The following is a 20,624-nucleotide window of genomic DNA, read 5'->3' on the forward strand; positions in this document are numbered from 1 at the left end:
CAAGTCTACACAAGTCTGTTTTCTAAGATCATGATGATGCTCTACGAATAGTCCTTCCTGTGCCGTAATGAATAAAATCCAAGTAAAAGAAAATAATTCTCAGAGAAAAGATTGTGATCCTTCATGGTCTCAAACGATGACCCCAATTCTGAAAACTTGTATAATACTCACGCTTTTTATTAAATGCATTTTGCATTCTTGCTATGCAATTTGGTATATCTACTTTTATTAGCTTATTCTTAACCTGTTTTTTAATTTGTTCCTTCTTTTAATAATTATTTTCATTATTTTATTATTCTACTCTGCAAATGCATTTTCTTAGCTTGCTTTGCTTTTATTATAACTATTTAATGGCCTTCTTTTAATGTAAAGCATGTTGTGTATGAAACGTGCTATACAAATAACGGTTATTATTATCACTATTAGCTGTCGTGCATTTTCTCTCACTGTATGACGTCTACCTCCAGCATGTCCTCCCTGTGGATCTTGTGGAGGTCGCAGTAAGTCAGAGCTCTGACGTCAGTGCTGGACTTCCCTGGCCGGACAAACAGGTCAATGGGTTCGCCAAAAATATCGTTCTTCCCTAGAGCAGAGAGTGGGACGAGACAAGGGGAGGAGAGAAAAGATGGTGTTAAAAAAAAAGCATAACAGTCCTTTTGCTTTTGAAACCACATAGATGCTGTGAAGGCGGGGAGCATGCTGTGATCTCGCGAGAAGACGGAAGCGGAAGTGAGTAGTGAGTGGTGCCTTGCTACACTAACTAACACACCGGTAGCTCCACCGCGAATTGCAAATAATATTTATATATAGTATATATATAAAAAGGGAACACCGCGCGAAACCAAAGTGGAGGACCTCGAGGATTATATCGATATTTTTTATAAAGCATACGTGATGGAAGACGACCAGGACCACAACAATCCCGCGAAAAGGAAGAAGACCGACTCAGCAACGGACACTGATGATCTCATACCGGGTGCCGTAGAGGTTAGTGTCTTGGATGAGATTAACAAGAAGCTGGACATGCTCGGTCCACTTCTCTGAGACATTACCAAGATCAAAGGCAGTCTTGATTTCCTGCACCGCACGGTCGGCGAGATGCAAAAAGACAACGCAGATCTGAAAACCTCCGCGAAGCGTCTCACAGCGGAGATGGAAGTTGTAAAAAAAGAAAAGAAAATAATGAAAGAGAACATCCTGGATATTCAATCCAGAAGTATGCGGGACAACCTCATCTTTTCTGGGATCCCAGAGAACAACACCGAGTCCCCAGAAAATATGGTGAAAGACTTTCTCCGCACCGCCCTGAAACTCCCGACGGACACCGTGAAGCAGATCACCTTTCACCGAGTTCATCGACTGGGACACCGTGTGGGGAACCGTCCCTGCTCCATCATTGCTAAGTTTGAACACTTCAAGCACAAGGAGCTGGTTAAAAGCAAAGGACGGGAGCTGAAAGGAACCACGCTGGGTATGAACGATCAATTCCCCGGGAGATCAACGACCGAAGGAAGGTGCTGTATCCTGTCCTGAAGTAGAACCGGCAGAAGGGAAAACGCGTATTGATGATTGTTGACATATTATATATAGATGGTCTGTTATACCGAGACTCGTCCACCACACCCTGGTTATTCTGATCATAATGTATGTATTCTTGTAATTCCAGTTAATATGTACTGTAAGATGTAGGAATAGGCATGCTATCTATGTCAGTATTTAAAATATCACTCACTCTCATCTCACCTTCCTAATTCCCACTCCCTACTTCTCTCATCATCTCACCTGCCTAATCCCTCTCTCCTTACTTCTCCTATCAGTCTCACTCTATAATGTATTTCACTTTATGTATGTGTAATCCGGCAATGTTCTGTGTTTATCTTTGTCTACTCGTCATTTGTTTGTGTAGTTATGTATCCCTCCACCTCCCTACAATTCTATGGCAATGAAAAGGAATATAAAGGAGGAAACCCGAGATTTATCTATGGGAAAGCATGGGAACGGTAGTATAGCTATTGCCTTGGATGCACTGTGCCATCACCCCCTAACTTGCTTCAATGACACCCATTAAGTTTGTTAATTGGAATGTGAGAGGCTTGGGCTCACCTGCTAAACGTAGCAAAATCCTAACTCACCTCACCAAGATGAACCCCAGCTTCTGTCTACTGCAAGAAACCCACCTCACTGCATCTGAGCACCTCAAACTCAAAGCTAAATGGGTTAATCAGATGTTTTCCGCATCATACAACTCAAAAAAAAGAGGTGTATCTATATTGATCAAAAAAAGTATTCCATATCAAAATAAAACCACAATATCAGACCTAGAAGGGCGTTTCATAATGATTAATGGGATTTTAGGTAACATCAAATTAACCATAGCTAATATTTATGGCCCCAATGAGGATGATCCAAATTTCTTTCACAATCTAATTTTAAAACTTTTAGAATTTTCTAAATCAATTATCATATTGGGAGGAGACTTCAACACAGTGCTGGATCCAAATTTAGACCGTTCTCAAACCAGAAAAATTCAAAAAATTCAAAAAATTCCTAAATCCTGGCGTTCGTCGGACACTATAAAATAATATATGAGTGATCTTGCTCTTGGGGATTGTTGGCGATCAAATAACCCACATTCTAGAGAATACACATATTACTCACCACCCCACCAAAGATTCTCTAGAATCCACCTTTTCTTGACAAGTAACTCCGCACTGTCCAAAATCACTAATCCAGAAATCCACCCTATTGTAATTTCTGATCACGGGCCGATTAGTTTCAACCTGATAAATGAAACAAACTGGAACCCTCCCGGCAGGTGGCGGTTTAACACCTTACTTTTGACAGATAAAGAATTTAACCATTTCTTTTCAAGAGGATGGACTTCCTTCATTGAACTGAATGACTCCCCAGAAAAATCACCATCCTTACTTTGGGAAACAGCTAAGGCAGTTCTAAGAGGCGACTAAAAGAGTTGCATTCCCAACAAGCACAATTAACTTCTGAGCAAATCGGAAATGAGATCAGGACAATTACATCTCAACTTGAAACTATCATCCATCAAAAGACACAATTCCTTATGACACGAACAAGAGCAAATTGTTTTGAATTCAATGACAAATCAGGTAAATTTCTTGCCAAGCAATTGAAACGTGAGAGAGAAAAATCACTTATTACAGCCATCAAAGATTCAAAGGGTAGAATAACATACTCTCCACAAGACATCAATAACATATTTAGAGACTTTTATAACAACCTGGATCACTCGGATAATGAATCGAATACATCAAACATTCACTCATTCCTTGATGATATCGACCTTCCTAAACTTTCGACGGAGCAGGCTACCACCTTAGATTAACCACTTACTCTTGAAGAACTCAGGAAAGCACTCTTCTCAATGCCCAACAACAAATCACCTGGATCAGATGGCTACCCAGTGGAATTTTATAAACACTTCTGGCCACTTATCTCCCCATTATTCATCAGAATCGTTACAGAGGTCAAGTCAACCTCCACCATGCCTCCGCACATGAATACTGCTCTCATTTTGGTTTTGCTGAAACCCAAAAAGGACCCAACCCTCCCCTCCAATTACAGACCCATAAGCTTTATTAATTGCGACCTTAAGATTATAAGTAAAACACTAACCAACAGAATTTAAAAAGTAATTCCATTTATAATTCACCCAGATCAAACAGGCTTTGTCAAAGGCAGACACTCATCCAGCAATATGCGTCGTTTATTCAGTCTGATGAGCATATCTAAAAGGAACAACTTTAATACTATTATTGCCTCTTTGGATGCTGAAAAAGCATTTGATAGAGTGAATTGGACATATCTCTTTTTTATCCTCAACAAATTTGGCTGGATCAGAATCCTCTACAACTCTCCATCTGCTTCTGTCATCACCAAAGGTTACACCTCACAGCGTTTCACTCTACAACGCACAAGACAAGGATGTCCACTCTCCCCTTTACTATTCGCCATCTTTATTGAACCCCTCGCGGCGGCTATCCGTCAAAACAGTAATATTGTAGGCCCTCCTGGTCTGCCGGGGCTCCGCAGTTGGTTGGCTGCCCGGGCGGCTCTGGGGACATCCGTGTTACGTGGGCCGGTGTTCTAGGGGGATCTCGGGGCCCCGTGGGGGAGTTGAGTGGCCTGGGTGGTGGCGCCCGCTCCGTTACCTGAGTTGAGCTGGCCTGTCTCTGGGGGTGTTGGAGGGGATACGTGCTCCCGGGGAATACCTGCAGCTGGCGTCCGTATGTGGGTTCTGGGCGTGGTTGTGGGTTCGGGTCTCGGGCCCCGTGGTCGGCGGGTCGGCGCACCGCTGAGGTCGCCCGCCCCGTGGGCGGGGTGGCTGGGCCTGCGTGTCCCTCTGCGTCCGTGGGGGGGTTGGCCCGTCGTGCCGGGGCTGGTAAGGCGTTCCGTCTGGTCCTGTCAACCTGAGTCCTGATCCTGGCTGGCAGTGCTAGGCGCAGGGCTCACCATGTGGCCTCCTTCATGGGTGGCGGTCTCCTGTCATCAAACCGGGCTGCCGAGGTACCTGCCCGCTGACACACTCGGTGTGCGGAGTGCTCGTCGCTGGGGGGTCGGGCTGTGGGTGGGGGTGCCGTCTGCCGCCCTCTGTTCTGTAGTCCGCATGTTCGGCGTCTGGGGGCTGACCAGGGGCCTGATGGGGGCGCGGAGCTACCCGACATGGCGGAGGTTGACGCTCTGCGCCCTTGGCTGATCGCTGTGGGTTGGCTGCCACCAGGTATAGGAGGTGGGTGCACTGGGGAGCGTTTGGGTCCGGGGGGAGGGGGTCTGCGTGGTTGCTCCCCGGCCTGCTGCGCCCCTGGATCGATCCGGTCATGACTCCCACTCACGTTAGCTTAGAACACATACACTGGCACACCAATCCTACTCCGAACAACACTCCATTAGACCAGGGCCTGCGGGACAGGAGGGGTGCGAGTGCCCCCCCCGCCCCCGCCCTGCCTGACGCCTTGCACCTGGTGGATTGGGATGTGCTGCGACCTGCCGGGGCTGCAGAGAGCACCACCGGTGCCTTCCGGGGCCCCTGTGGGACTGCTTGTCGTTGTGGGTGTGGGTTAGGGTGTGGGGGGCGGCTGTTGGCCTTTTGCTTCTGCAGCGCGGCTTCTGCGGCACGGCTTCTCTGCGGTGGGCGCCCCGGGTGCTGGGGGTGGCGGAGGGCTTGTATACCTTGTGGCCTGTCGGCATCGCCGGGGGGGGGGTGTAACATCGAGGTGCCCCGCGCTGGGCACTTCCTGCTACGTGTATGGGCACTTGGCACTCACGCCGGGCAGGGCGTCTGGTCGGCTGCGGTGAGGCAGGCCTCCCCCCTTGTGCAGGGTGTGGGTGGGCGTGCTGGCCCGCCCGTGGGGCAGGCGACTCGGGCGGGGTGTCAGTCTGTCACCGTGGGGCCGTGATCCGGGCCCGCGGTCCGTGATCCGGGCCCGCGGTCCGTGCCTTGCGCCCATTGCCCAGGTTCTGTGCCGGGGGCTGCGTCTTGTGCCTGTGCCCGGGGGTTGGTTGTATGTGTGCGCCCCTGTGGTGCGGGGTCTCCTCGTGCTCCCTGGGACTTGGTCATGCTCCTCGGGCTGGGCGTGGGAGTTGGACCACGGCCCTCTGGCTTCTCTGGGGGCCCGGGGGTCTTCCGTTGGCGCAGGGCAGGGTACCCGGGGATCTCCTTCAGCCGAGGGTTGTCCGCCGGGCTGTGGAGTTCGGGGGGGCTTCAGGGCCCCTTGCGCTGCTTGGAGGCATCGCAACATAATACCGACCTTCTATACCAGTACCAATGGGGAAGTCATGAAAACTCACGGGTGGACATCTTACACACACACACACGCACGCACGCACGCACGCACACATGCACGCACACATGCACGCACTCACGCATGCACACACGTACACCTGCTTGGAGTGCACCCCAGCACCCTCCTGGTTGCATTCCTCTCCTTTCCTCCCTCATTTACTGCCATAACTATGAAAGGAAGAGGCCACGTGACCTGTTGTAGTTCCAGTTTTCCTGGACCTAATTCAGTTTTTCAATACATGTTGTCATCCAATGTTTATGTTTTTGTGTAAATGTTGTTTGTTTCTATGTTTATTTGTCTCACCATGGTGATTCTCCCCCTCTTGGAGTAGTGATCAGTTGTTTATAGACCCAAACATGATGAATTGTTCTCCAAAGAGGGGGGTTGGTGGTGGTTCTCCATAACCAAAACTGTGCTCTTGTCATCCTACAGGGCATCCATAGAACAGAGTTATTGCAGCAGTTCTTGATGATTCGAGAATAAATAAAGAGTTGCATTGCAGGTTGAGAACTTGAACTCCACTTGCAGACTAACTCTGTCCTGAATGCAATGGCATACAAATACTCTGTGTTGTATGCCCAGCATGCTGACAGCACAGGTTAAAAAAAAAGAAAAAAAAAAAGGAAACCACACAAATATTTCGGTCTAATAAGATAGATAGATATTCATATTTAAAAAAATATATTTATATATATATATTTTTTATATGAATGTGAACCCCAAAACAAACAAAAAAAGAAACTGACATTTGAAATGCAATATTACTTATCAACAATTTTCTTTTGGAGCTATTAATATATAGTTGTATTTGTAATTGTGTAGATTGAATGTTATTCTCCCTTGTAAGTCGCTTTGGATAAAAGCGTCTGCTAAATGACTAAATGTAATGTAATGTAATGTAATTGTAGTTGTCTTTGTATAATTAGTTGCATAAATAGTTGTAATAAACGAATATCAACGCTCATTCAAGAGTTGATGTCGAGGTTCGAATGTAATGACAGAGATTGGTCGAAAGAGGGGGCTACTAAAGATTAGATTGACATAACTAAATGTTTAATACAAGAAAAAGATTGACAGAAAATTGGAAACATAATACCACTTTTTATACATTGACAATGATGTCATATAAGCTAATGAAAACGCTAGTAACTTAATTCAACAGTTGACGCTTGATGTTTGGATGTAATGACAATTCTTTGCCACTAGAGAGAGCTGCTAATCTACAGTGGTTCCCAAACTTTTAACATGTTCAGGGTCATGTACCCCCTGAAACACCACATCGTCCTGAGTACCCCCAGCACCATGGACAGCTCCCTATAATGTTTTTGTTTGTAATTCTGCTAAAACAAACAAAACATATATGTGCGTGCGCGTGCGTGTGTGAGACAGAGAGACAGAGAGAGAGTGAAACGACAATGATGACAAACTTAGCTGATTCAAGGTCAAAATTATGGCTTTTTCCTGACAGCACCCCTCACTCAAGATGCCTTCCTGTATGCCTGCATGCACTCAATTGCACAAATAATTGTCATTCAAAAATCAAACCAGTGGTGATCAGAATGTGGTGATGATTATGTTCAGGCAACATTCGAGAAATGCATTCCAGAAAATGTAATGACCCTACACAATTCACACACCGTATGTTATTTTGAAGCCTAATTGATATTCTATGAACATTATCCCTTACATATCACCCCTGGGTTACGCATACCTCACTTTGACAATAGTAGCTATAGAGTATATACTGCGTTCCAAATTATTATGCACCTGGATTGAAGTGTCATAAACATTACATTTTATGTTTTTCAATTGAACTCATGGATGGTATTGTTTCTCAGGGCTCTTTGGATCACTGAAATCAATCTCAGACAGTGATAATTAGTTTGCCAAGTGAGCCCAATTAAAGGAAAACTACTTAAGAAGGACGTTCCACATTATGAAGCAGGCCACAGGTTTCAAGCAATATGGGAAAGAAAAAGGATCTCTCTGCTGCCGAAAAGCGTCAAATAGTGCAAGGCCTTGGACAAGGTATGAAAACATTAGATATTTCACGAAAACTTAAGCGTGATCATCGTACAGTGAAGAGATTTGTGGCTGATTCAGAGCACAGACGGGTTCGTGCAGATAAAGGCATAATGAGGAAGGTTTTTGCCAGACAAATTCATGGGATTAAGAGAGCAGCTGCTAAAATGCCGTTACAAAGCAGCAAACAGGTATTTGAAGCTGCTGGTGCCTCTGGAGTCCCGTGAACCTCAAGGTGTAGGATCCTCCAGAGGCTTGCAGTTGTGCATAAACCTACTATTGGGCCACCCCTAACCAATGCTCACAAGCAGAAACGGTTGCAGTGAGCCCAGAAATACATGAAGACTCATTTTCAAACAGTCTTGTTTACTGATGAGTGCCGTGCAACCCTGGATGGTCCAGATGGATGGAGTAGTGGATGGTTGGTAGATGGTTGGTGGATGGCCACCATGTCCCAACAAGGCTGCCACGTCAGCAAGGAGGTGGCGGAGTCATGTTTTGGACCGGAATCGTGGGGAGAGAGCTGGTAGGCCCCTTCAGGGTCCCTGAAGGTGTGAAAATGACCTCGGCAAAGTATATAGAGTTTCTGAATGACCACTTTCTTCGATGGTTCAAAAAGAAGAACCGTGCTTCCGTAGCAAAATCATCTTCATGCATGAGAATGCACCATCTCATGCTGCAAAGAATACCTCTGTGTCACTGGCTGCTATGGGCATAAAGGGAGAGAAACTCATGGTGTGGCCCCCATCCTCCCCTGACCTCAACCCTATTGAGAACCTTTGGAGCATCCTCAAGAAAAAGATCTATGAGGGTGGGAGGCAGTTTGCATCAAAACAGTTGCTCCGGGAGGCTATTCTGACATCCTGCAAAGAAATTCAAGCAGAAACTCTCCAAAAACTCACAAGTTCAATGAATGCAAGAATTGTGAAGGTGATGTAACATGTAACTTGGCCTGTTAAGATGTTTTTGATTGAAATAGCTTTTGATTTCAGTAAATATGACCTCCTAATGCTGCAAATTCAACAAATGACCATTTCCAGTTCTTTACAACCTATAAAGTGTTTTGAAACTCTGTTGTACATAATAATTTGGAACAGTGCATTTTGAGTTTTTTATTTTTGAAAAAAATACAGTTATCAGTGGGAGGTTTTTTCAATAACATTCGAATTATACCCTAACGGTTGATGACTTGAAAATTATACTGACTGTCATTTGTATTGACTATTTAGGAAAATCAGAGAAAAATATAATTTGCATAATAATTTGAAATGTTGTGTATACTGTAGATATAGATTAATCCAGGGGTCATCAACCCTTTTCAGTACCCCTTGGTGGATAGAGAAACAGAGCGGGGACCCCCTAGATCTTTTTAATACAATTGCATTTTAAGACTGGCCTATAATTATTAACCTATTAATATACTCAGTGATGATGCTTATGGTTCCTGTGTGTTTTTATTTTAGATTTAGCTTTATTTTCGTTAGTAGACCAGTCACAGAGTACAGCACAGCACACTTTTTCTTGTTTTCACAAATAGAATAAAGGTTTCAGAAATCTTGAAATAGAGATTGCAATTCTGTTTAGGCTTTTTATTATAAACTAGTCCAGGTAAGAGTACTATGAGTACAGACACATTACCTTCCTGAAAATGTCAAGGTTTTTGAACGCACCATAATGTCAGAAGCTGCAAATCAGCTCACGTTCAACTGATTACTGATATAAAATAATGCAGTGTTAATGGTTGGGGTTTACTCAATATTAGTTTTTGTCTAAAATATATTTTTCAAGTTTTCACCAAAATCATGCAACCCTGAAGTACCGCCTCGGACCCCTTGCTGAAGACCACTGGATTAATCTATAGATTAGGTTGACACAAGCGCCTCAAATTAGTGTTGTGCCTAGTAATGCTTTCCACCAATTCCATCAATTAATTTCAGAAAACAGGTAAAAAAAAAACAAAGACAACTTTCTGTCTTTCCGTTCTGTTTGCACCTACCCAGTATTGCCACCACCACGTCTCCTCGGAGAATCTCTATGGATCCCCTGGATATGAAGTACAGAGCTGATATCATGTCTCCAGCGTGGACCAGTGTGTCCCCAGGAGGCGCATGCGTGGTCTTGAACCTTATCGCCAGGGCCCTCAGACAGCCCTTAGTGGACCCTGGAGAAATTGAAATGAAAAAAGACTGGTTACATTTTCAAGATGCTGAGAAAATGACTACAATACAATATAAGCTGCGCCCTGTGGTGGAGTTACTTGAAGTTCAACACATAAAAAAAAAAAAAGAGTCCACCTTTTACAGTTGTGAGATTAAGATTTTACCTTTGAAGGCTTTACAGTTCTGCAGTAGTGTGCGGTTGAGATGGAGACATATATCTGCCTGGAGACACTCCGGGAAGCCTTTCAAGACCTTTTTGAACATTGATTGGATAGATTGGGACGGATTGGGTTGGGATACACAAGGAATCATGGAAAAAAAAGAAAATAAGTTATTGTCAAGAGAGTCTGTGAGAATTTTATGTTTGTTTTCTGTCTTACCTTTGTTATGTGTCTGTGCTCACTATTATTATTGTTATTATTTAGTTTTGATATTAATATTAGAGCCGCTACAATGACTCTCAATGAGGTTTTATGAAGTAGAAGTAAACTGCTGCGATTAAATGAAGGCTTTGGTTCACCAGCATACATGGCTACTAGATTGTAAAATCACCAGCAACACAATTTCCACTAACCGAAATGGTAGTCTTGAAATAAATCAGTCACTGCATCCTTTTAAACACATTTATTCGTAAAAAAAAAAAAAAGGAGCTATAACATTTCACATCAAAACATAAAAAAATGTGATATATATATTTTTTTGAAAAATGCGACCTGATCACCATTTTTCATTAATTGGTCTCTTCTGCTCCTCCCCTCCTTAATATTGATTTTCTATTTTCATTCACTGTTTTTACCGTATTTTAAAAATGATGTTATTAATTTGGCTTTCTTGCCCCCAGTTATATAAATAAATAAATAAATAAATAGATAAACAAACACATAAATAGATAAACAAACAAATAAATAAATAAATAAACAACAACAACAACAACAACAACAACAAATATATATATATATATATATATATCGCCACATAATTATAATCAATCTAAAATGTCGAAACCGTATCGGCCCGTTAACAGAACTTTATTCTGCCCTCCCAACTTGCACCAGAGAGAACTTGTTCACACACGCCAATGGTCATATTACACATCATAAAACAGAGTTCATGGGAGTTGCAGCGTCCTTAGGGATGTGAGAATCGCGGCTTCATCTGACTTTGAAACACAATACTTGAAATTAAGTTGGCTTGTAACTTGACAGCGTTTATACTGTACAGCTCATTGTTAACCGCATTTGGTGGGGGTTAATTTCAGGCTCTGATGATGGGTGTAAAATATCTGATATAGCCAAGAAGAAAAGATCTGGATCTATATATGCTAGCATCTCAAGAGTAGGAAATCGGTCCTAACTGTCCATTACACCATCAACAACAAGATCCTGTGTCGATAGTGATAATTTGGATCCCCCTCAGCCTGTCACATTTCCCTTACAGTGCCATTTAGTCATTTTCCCATCACTCAATGCGAAGTAATGCAAAAAAAATCATCATGCATCTATGCAAATTGCTGGTTCCCTTGGAGTCGTAGGCATCATAGAATGGCAGCATATCAAGATAATTGCTCCATCAGTTGATGTGTTGAGGCCTTGCGTTAGGCCCACGTCCTCCCAGCGCCACTAGAGGCCGCTCTTGCTCCATCTGCAGCTCCCTACTTGAGCCCAATTGCACACACCTGGGATAATTTACCTGCACCACTCTTACAGTATTTAGTCTCAGCTTCCCAGTCATTCCTTGCCAGACCGCCAACTAGCTTACCCAAGTTGTACAGCTACTGGCTCCCTTCCAAGGTCCTAGTGCTTGTTTCAAGTTCCTAGTTTATGTCTCTTTGTTTCGTCTTCCCCTTACCTGCTTGTCTCCTCTCGTCAACCCAGTCTGTCCGTCCATAGCCAGCCAGCCCGGTTTACCTGCTTGTCTCCGCTCGTTGACCAAGGCTGTCCGTCCTTCTCCATCCAGCCTGGTTCCCCCGTCTCTCCACCCGGATCCTGGACCCCTCCTCCTGGTCATCATCATCCCTGCCCAGTCTGGCCCCATCCCTACCTGACCGGGTCCCCCCCGGCCAGCTCCACCATCTGGGCTAATAAACATCCTTTGTCTGCCTCCCGTCTCTATCTCTGGTCGTGACACCTTGATGCATTTCATGACCCCCGGCTGTCCACACACATACTAGGCCTTTTAGTACTCACAGCGTTCATGTCTATGCCGTTGGTGTAGGACCACGCGTGTTGAAAGTACTCCTCCAGCCTCTGCCTCAGCGGGTTGGGGATCTGGTGGAACCGTATGAACTCCCGCACCCTCAGCATCTGGGTGTGGTAGCGCGCGGTGCCTGAGTACAGCCGCTGGATGATGGCCGACACGTTACCGAAAATGCTGGCGTACATCAGAGCTGGCGAGTGGAGGGGGGGGGGGGCAGAGCAGAGGGGGAGACCATACATTACAATGTGGCCTCCTCCTGGTTCTATGAACAAAAAAACTATGTTACAAATGATAGGAACCAACATTGTTACAAGGACCGTGTTGACAAATTGTGAACCCGTCCTTCCATGCTTTTCTATGGAATATTTTTTCAGTTCAGTTCAATCAAACTTTAATTGAAAATAAAACATTTTTTAAATATCAATCCCCAGAGGGAATTTGAACTTTGGGCACAAAACACAGTAAAAACAGACAGAAAAGAAAGACCGACAGTGCTATGGTCGGGATGGAAGTGTCTCTTTTCATTTTCTGCAACTCACATCCGATGAGCATGACACAGATGGAGAAGATCTTCTCGGAGTTGGTATTTGGGGAGACGTTGCCGAAGCCCACGCTGGTCAGGCTGCTGAAGGTGAAGTAAAGCGCCGTCACATACTTGTCCCTGATGGACGGACCTGAGCCCAGAATTGAGTTGTTGTACGGCTTCCCCAATTGGTCACCCAGAGAGTTCAGCCAGCCAATCCGAGCTGAGCCCAAGCGCTCCACATTACCGATGGCATACCTGTGGTTGGTTGGAGGACAGGACTTTTAAACTTAGAAGTGTACCGGACATAAGCAGGACTGTCTTCTCAGGAATGTCTTCCCAGAGATTCAAAGGAGGGGAATAACAAACCCCTACTGAGACCCTGGATCTGCTAACTCTTTTCTGCATTCCCAATCAATGAAGGTGCCAATTGGGACTGGACAAGGTGACCAAATGACTCTGGGGTGAATTCACAAAGAATTAATTGTGTCCGCTAATAGCACCATGAATTGAGCCCGCTATCTGTGCTGTTTTAGCGTCCGATTCACAAAAGATATTGCGCTAATGATATGATAGCATAAACACAGCCATAAAGTTTTGCTGCTGAATGCAATTTGCCATTGTTTTGCATCTGATCGGAATTATCCATGTGGCAAAGTAAATAATCCATTTTGACCTGTTTTACACTTGCGTGTTTCATAAATTATCAGTCTGCAATAAATATAAAACTTTAAATAATTTCAGACTGTAGTTATTTTGAATTTAAGTGTTTGATCAAAATGTAAAATTGTAAGGAAAACCTTGGAGGGCTGCGCCAGTGCTTTGCACCAAATTTTGCACCAATTCTATTTATAATACTGTATTTAAATACACGCAAACAGCACCTGCGCTCCAAGACGCTATTTGCGTGGCAGCGCAGTTAGCAGTGCATTTACCATTTGCGGGTGCATTGAGAATTAGACGCTCGCTTTTTCTGTTATTGCGCCAGTTTAGCAGCTGCACAAGCCGCACAATCCTTTGTGAATTTGCCCCTCTGTTTGTAGTCTCAGCTGAGACTGGGTCCACAAACCCCTTCTCTCTTTCCCTCTTTTCACACCTAACCCGCATTCTTCCCATTTGTTCGAGGACAGGCGTGGAAAGCCTTGTCTCCAGACCAGGCTTTAAATTGCAATCCACATTCTTGAATAATTTGCATCTGCAATTTCTTCTTTGTGTTTAAGAAGTCTGATTAAAGGTAAACCAATGTCAAATCAGTCATCAATTTAAGTAACATAATTTCTACAGATGTTTCTATGAAAATTGATCCAACTCTCATCACTGTACAATGAAAATTAGCGAAGTTACACAACCTTGTTTGCTGCCATCTCCTGGTCAACATGTAAAAATCACCACGATTACAATGTTCATTGTGAATTGTCCGGCTAAAGCTGATGACTTCATGTCGTGTTGAACTTATGATTCAATAGTTAGTCATTTGAAAATGCCTTCACAGTTGATTAGCTGCAAACCTTCCTGAGAGAATGGTTTTAAAAGATGATGTTGGGATCATGTGTTTTTTTTTATTTTATATGTTTGTTATATGTGTATATGTATGTAAAACCATTAATAGGTTTAAGCGATTTAGTGATGTAGTAATATGACTTTTGCACATAAAGTTAAATTACATTCACTAGTCAGGGAATAATAAGCAGCCAGTTAAAAGAAGAGGTGCACAAAAACAAAATTGCGCCTCCTCCCCAATTTTGAGAAGGGGAGACACCCAAACTCGTCCTCCTCTGTCGAGGGTTTAAAAGAAGCCATCCGCCATGTATCAATAGACGGTCCTCACTTGAGTTTAAGAACTTTTTATTTAAATATTTTAAGTTTTTCATTAAGTCTTCACTTGTTTTCGCTTAAGTGTGCACACAATTCAAATTTTGACTGAAAAAGCCTGCTTTGGTTGCCCAACTGAAGAACTGTCACTTATTTTATTTTGTATCACGAAACCTTTCGGTTTTTGTAATGTTACATTATTTTCTTATTTCTAGCTTCAAACGAAAGATTACAACCTAACTGATTGAAGTTAGATTTATTTAATCAACAGTCAGCCACAATTCAGAAGGGCCCAGGAGCGGTCGCCATTCAACCCGGAAGTAGTCGGAGAATCGAATCAGTTCGCCCGGACTGACTCCGTGACCGTGAAATCACGGCCCTCCGGCGAATTGTTCTGGTCTGCCGGGGAACTTTGGACTTTTTTCCCAGCAATGTGTAAACCGTTGATTCCCACATGATGTGGCTGTAAGTCACCAGCGGACGAGGCGAGGTCCCCGCGATGACACTGACCCGGTCCACGACTTTTGAAAGCTTGCTGAAACTGGCCTCTGACTGGGTAACCAGAAAGACAAAGGCTTCTAACCTGCTCCATGATAAGAGTTGATGTGTCAAATGAAATACATTTCCCCGTTAGAGAAGTTACCTGCCCTTAGTGCAGTGGTTCCCAAACTGGGGGGGCAAGCCCCCTGGGAGGGGCCCAGAGTTATAACAGGGGGGGGCGCATGACGAGGTAATTATTGTCATCTTGCTTTGTGGAAATAATTGTGAAGCGCAGCGAGGCAAAATAAAGAAAAGTGGGAATTGCCAGGGATCTACTTGTGTGATAACTGTCACATAAGCATGACGTAGACGAATGTTGTTGCTGATGCATTGCGTCATTTGTTGTCGTCACTGTTGTTTTTCTTCGGCACTTCCTGGTCGGTGATTCCAGCTCCGCCACTCCGCAATGTTTCAAGGTAAACGTAAAGCAAAAAATGTACACCAAATGTCACAACTAACAAAATAGAGACAAGAAAATAAGATGAGTCATATCTAGCTCTCGGTTTCACCAGTACAACGGTGGGTAATGAAGAGAGACCATCGTGTGTTGTGTCTCAAAATATTTGCTTCTGACAGTATGAAGCCGAACAAGTTAAGACGTCACTTCGGGACTTCACATCCCGAACACAAACACAAACACAAACCTGTTGATTTCTTCAGAAAAAAATTCTTAACTGTCGTGCACAACAGAATTTCTTTACTAAAGCAGCATCTGTGCCTTCAAATGCTCAACTCGCCTACAAAGTAGCCTAGAGAGTGCTCAGTATAAGAAGCCACATACCATAGCTGAGGAATTAATACTTTGTTCCGCTATTGATATAGTAAAAACTATTATTGATGAAGCAACAGCCAGCAAACTAAAGGCTATTCCTCTGCCAAACAATACTATTGCCAGGCGCATTAATGACATGTCAAAATATATAGAGGAGCAGCTTAATGCTAAGATAGAACACAACCCTTTTGCTCTGCATATACTGCAGATGAAGCGACTGACCGTTACAAAGACTGTTTATTGTTAACATATGTCAGATGTATTGGTGGGAGTTTGACATACGGGAGGATTTGCTTCTCTGCAAATGTGTAACTAACAGAGCCACTGCAGACAAATTGTTCAAAATCATTGACACTTACTTGAAAGAGGCTGATCTGAAATGAGAGGACTATGTGGGGATCTGCACAGATGGGGCTCAGGCAATGGCTGTGAAATGAGGAGGCCTGCAAGCGCTAATCGAACAAGTTTCCCCCAATGTGCAGTGGACACTGTATGATTCACAGAGGTAATATTGTCTATACAGCTGAGTCCCGAGCTGACTGTAAACTACATCTGCTACAGTTGCATCAGCAAACTACAGTACATCAAAACAAGCCGTCAAAGCCCGATGCAAAATCGACTGGATCTGAGACCCCTGCCGTGCAACACCAGCTGCTGATTTCAGCACTGCAGAAGAGGAACAGTTCATTGATGTCTCCTCTGATTCAACAATGAGGCTGCAGTTTAAGTCCAAGACATTGGCTGCATTTTGGATTGGAGTGGAAAAGGACTATCCACTGTGAGGCAGGAGAGCCCTGGCCAGGTTTTTCGGGTTTCAGGTTTTTGTTTATTCCCAGGTAGTTGGTAAATCTGCCATTTTTGTGCATAGAGGCAATCATGAGAAAATCGGTTGAAAGCAATGAATGCTGTTACACAGTAAAAATCTAGAAGATGGTTGCTGCAGCGACTTTTAATGTTCCCACTTTAATGTGACTTGTTCCTTATTTATTTATTTCAGTAAGATGCTACACACTGAAGTTGCAGTTCTGTGTAAATCGAAGAAAATAATAAAACCTAAAAAAACCTAAGAAAAAAACATGTAAGCAGTTTTTTTTTCAAGTTAAAATAACTTCTTCTCTGCCACTGCACCTACTTGAAAAAAATCTACTCAACAAAACCCCAGGTGCTTATTTGACATTGAGTCAAATACAATAAAACTAAATGTTCCATTTTGAATGATGTTTCACAAGAAAAGGGTTGTTAAGAGTGCTAAGGAAACACATTATTGAAAAGTGATACCAGATGCATGCGAGCCAGTGAGCGATGAGGGCAAACGTGCACATGAGGAGGAAGAGGACGGCCGCGCCGTACTCAGAGTAGCGGTCCAGCTTCCTGGCTACGCGGACCAATCGCAACAGCCGAGCAGTCTTCAACAAGCCGATCAGCGTGGTCGTCTAGGAGGAAGAGGAGATGGGTTCAGTGAAGAAGATCACGTAACAGAGATGGGAGTTGTTGCAGCAGCAAATTTACAATTCAGTTGAATAGATAGAACAGTGCAAGAGATCCTATCAATTAACCAAGTATCTACTTAACCACCTACCTACACACCTAGCTACCTATCTATCTGCTTCCCACCTATCTTCCTACTTACCCACCTAAAGCCAACATACTCGCTATCAACCTACCTACCTAAAACCATCTACAGTACCTACCTATGCACCAAACTCCCTAAGCACCTATCAACCTACATACCCACCACCTACCTATTTACACTATCTATGCTCCCACCCACTACTTACTGTACCACCTACTTCCTTAGAACCGACCTACATACCTACCTACCTACCTACCTGTCTACCTACCTACCTACCGACCACTTACATACATACCTACTGTATGCACTACCTATTTTCATATGTACCTACATACATACAGTATAGTACTAATGGACCTACATCCCAAAGGAACCTATCTACCTACATATCCACCCACCAACCTATCTATGTTCTAACCTACCTAGCTCCTACCGACCTACTCATTACTAACAAAAGATACACTTTCCTTGTCTTAATTATAGAACTGCAGAGATCTCTGAACTCTACTTTTATCTCACACTGCATGAATTAAATGACATACAACCTTTAACACTACCTACCAATGACAAACCTAACTACCAACAGCCAAAGCATCTTAAACACCTACCATCTACATACAAAGCTATCCACATACCTATCTACCTTCCTATGCACCTATCTCGCTCTGTCGGCTCCCCATCCACACTTTCTCTCAATCAATTCCCATCCTTGGCCCTCACTATACTCTCTCTCTCTATCTCTCCCCCCTCCCTACCTCTCCCTCCCCTCCTCCCCTGACCACCTCCTCTCCGGAACGGTAGATGAGGAGGTCAAAGGGAATGGCGGCCACCATGTCGATGAGGAACCAGCCCTTGAAGTAGTGGACCGCGATTCGGGCTGACTGGCTGACCACCTGAACAGAGGGGGGTGGGGGACAAAGAAAACACGTGCAACAATGTTCACATTACTTCACCTCTTCTGTCCCACAAAATGATTCAGTCATTCAGATGTCTCTAGGGGCTCTTGGACACTCGGTCAGCCATATGCGCACACACAAAAATCTGTTTTGTTGGTCGGTGACCAGCCAGATGGTCCAATCAGTCAGTCACCTCGTCGTTGGAGTTGACATAGGTGGTCCTGAAGTTGATGATGATGTCCACGATGAACATGATGTCCACTACAAGATCCACCACGTTTAGCGGGGAGCAAGAATAGCCGCAGGTCTGCATGGCCGCCTCTTCGTGGTCACTGTGTGGGGGGGTGTAACAAGAGAGGGTAAAGCAGTTTGGCTCTGTTAGGCTTTACAGTCCTGCACTCCACAAGCTTGAAATAATTTTTTGTCCTCAGAGTTTTGAAAATTGTGAAAAACGCAAAAAGTTTTTGAAATTGTAATATAAATACCATTCCAATCCATTGTCTAGATACAGCATTTCCGGGTTAATTATATCAGTGGGGGAGTTAGGGATGTCAAACAGCGAAGGCACATGACAACTTCATTGCGTAGGTATGCAGAGATGGGGTTTCTGGGTCACCGTAGCCAAACGGGGTCGGGGAATGTTATCCGTGATCAGCCAACATCCAACACGGAACCAACACATTCTTTCAGTTTTAACACTTTATAGACATTATCTTTTTACAGACATTCAGTCAGACATTATTATTATTATTTTTTTAATAGATTCTGATGTTGAACAGGTTTGTGTTAAAGGGTTTCGCCTTCATCTGCTGTACATTATGGTGTGAGAAGAGTGACATGCATCAAGTGTTTTTTTCAAGTATGTTGACAGACACCAATGAGAACACAAGGCAATTTTTTAGGAATGTAGGACTTTTTGAGGAACATTGGACATGTTAAGAGGCATTGTGAGTTTGAGCTTGTGAGCTGCAATTATTGGATATTGCTGTTAATGAAATAGAATCAGAAGTTTCCCTTAAATGTGAAGGACTGCTTAATACTGCAGATCAGCCTGAAAATCATCTCCTCAATCTACTGCAAAATGTGTGTTTCAGCCAACTGTTTTCTTTTTTATTAGCAAATTGGCTATAAAACGGTGGCAAGCAGTCCAGAACAACATGGCATAGTTGCTTACATAATTTCCTTAAATTTCGCTTAATGCAGCTTTAACACTAGAACTGCAGCATTGCACCCCTGCCCAGATACGAGCTATCAGTGACCCCTACACCTCACATCCTATTGTTCAGACCGATGGGCCTTCAGCCTCCATCACCAGAAATGCAGAGTGGAGGGGGAGGGGCAGGTATAGGTGGCTCTGTAGAGGCAGAGTGTCTGGGAAAGTCTCCCTGTTACAGTCGTGCAGGATTTATTATGAAAAAGTAAGAGAGTTTAAACAAAAAAATCCAGTTTTTACTTAATGAAGGCCCATAGCAACGGAAAGCAATGGGGAGATGTGCGTGACACCGTACGTGATGCAAAGTTTTTTTTTGTTTTGTTCAAGTAAGAAACAAGGAAAACAAATACATCCTGCTCCATCTACGTTACGCAACTCTTCAAGAAACAGCGGGACCGTCTCTTAGTTATGTTTACATTTTTTGTTCGATACAAGTAGGAAACTAAAGAAAATAGATACATCTAAATTTAGATCTATAATAAAAACAGAGGTAAATGGGCAGGGAATACCAATGGGGCAGGACAGTGCTGCAGCTGTCTGGAGGAGAAAAAAAATCTTGGTTATGTTTGCGTTTTTTATTTTCCATTTCCTTATTTTCTAAGTAGGAAAATAAGGAAATAATTAATCTATACCGTTCTCTTAATCCCTGTTCAGCCTGAACCCTGCACTGCATCACAACATGTTGAGAGCTGCAATTGATTATCAGATCACATTATATATTAAAATATTATTGTGATGGACAAAGGGGCATGGTCAAGCACCGGCAGCGGACGACAGCACGGTTCCCTTTTCCCGCTGCCACCAAGCTGCCTTAAATCAAGGCTTAATTAACGTTTTGTTTTGTCTTACAGAGGAGATCGACACACAGGCTCGTTAGCAGCCCAGCAACGGAACGGCATTCCTCCTGCGCCCGAAAGGACAATTATTAACCCGATTATTATAAGACTCCTCAGTTAAATATATAATTGTGGCCTGCATGCCACATATTGAAATGGACAATAAAACTCTGGCCATGTCGGCGCAACACAGTCAGAAAGACTCCGCCTCCCTCCCTAAACCCGTACCTGTGGGCAAAGACCCCCACAAGTGGCGCCTGAACACG

At 43.7% G+C, this 20,624-nt stretch overlaps 1 protein-coding gene across 1 annotated transcript in view; it reads right to left on the reverse strand.

Moving 5' to 3' along the window:
* Positions 1-20,624, reverse strand: part of LOC307238289 (voltage-gated inwardly rectifying potassium channel KCNH2-like) — a gene marked incomplete at both ends in the record, with an annotated part of 137,626 nt that overhangs the window by 21,208 nt on the left and 95,794 nt on the right. Inside the window, 8 exons of the mRNA XM_080011222.1 lie at positions 462-583; positions 9,835-9,999; positions 10,162-10,249; positions 12,184-12,383; positions 12,733-12,974; positions 17,119-17,273; positions 18,196-18,306; positions 18,503-18,641. Coding sequence (XP_079867348.1) covers positions 462-583; positions 9,835-9,999; positions 10,162-10,249; positions 12,184-12,383; positions 12,733-12,974; positions 17,119-17,273; positions 18,196-18,306; positions 18,503-18,641 — 1,222 coding nt within the window. The remainder of the gene's footprint in view (positions 1-461; positions 584-9,834; positions 10,000-10,161; positions 10,250-12,183; positions 12,384-12,732; positions 12,975-17,118; positions 17,274-18,195; positions 18,307-18,502; positions 18,642-20,624) is intronic.

Source organism: Zeus faber (assembly GCF_960531495.2).
Source record: "Zeus faber genome assembly, chromosome: 12".
Classification (NCBI taxonomy): Eukaryota; Metazoa; Chordata; class Actinopteri; order Zeiformes; family Zeidae; genus Zeus; species Zeus faber.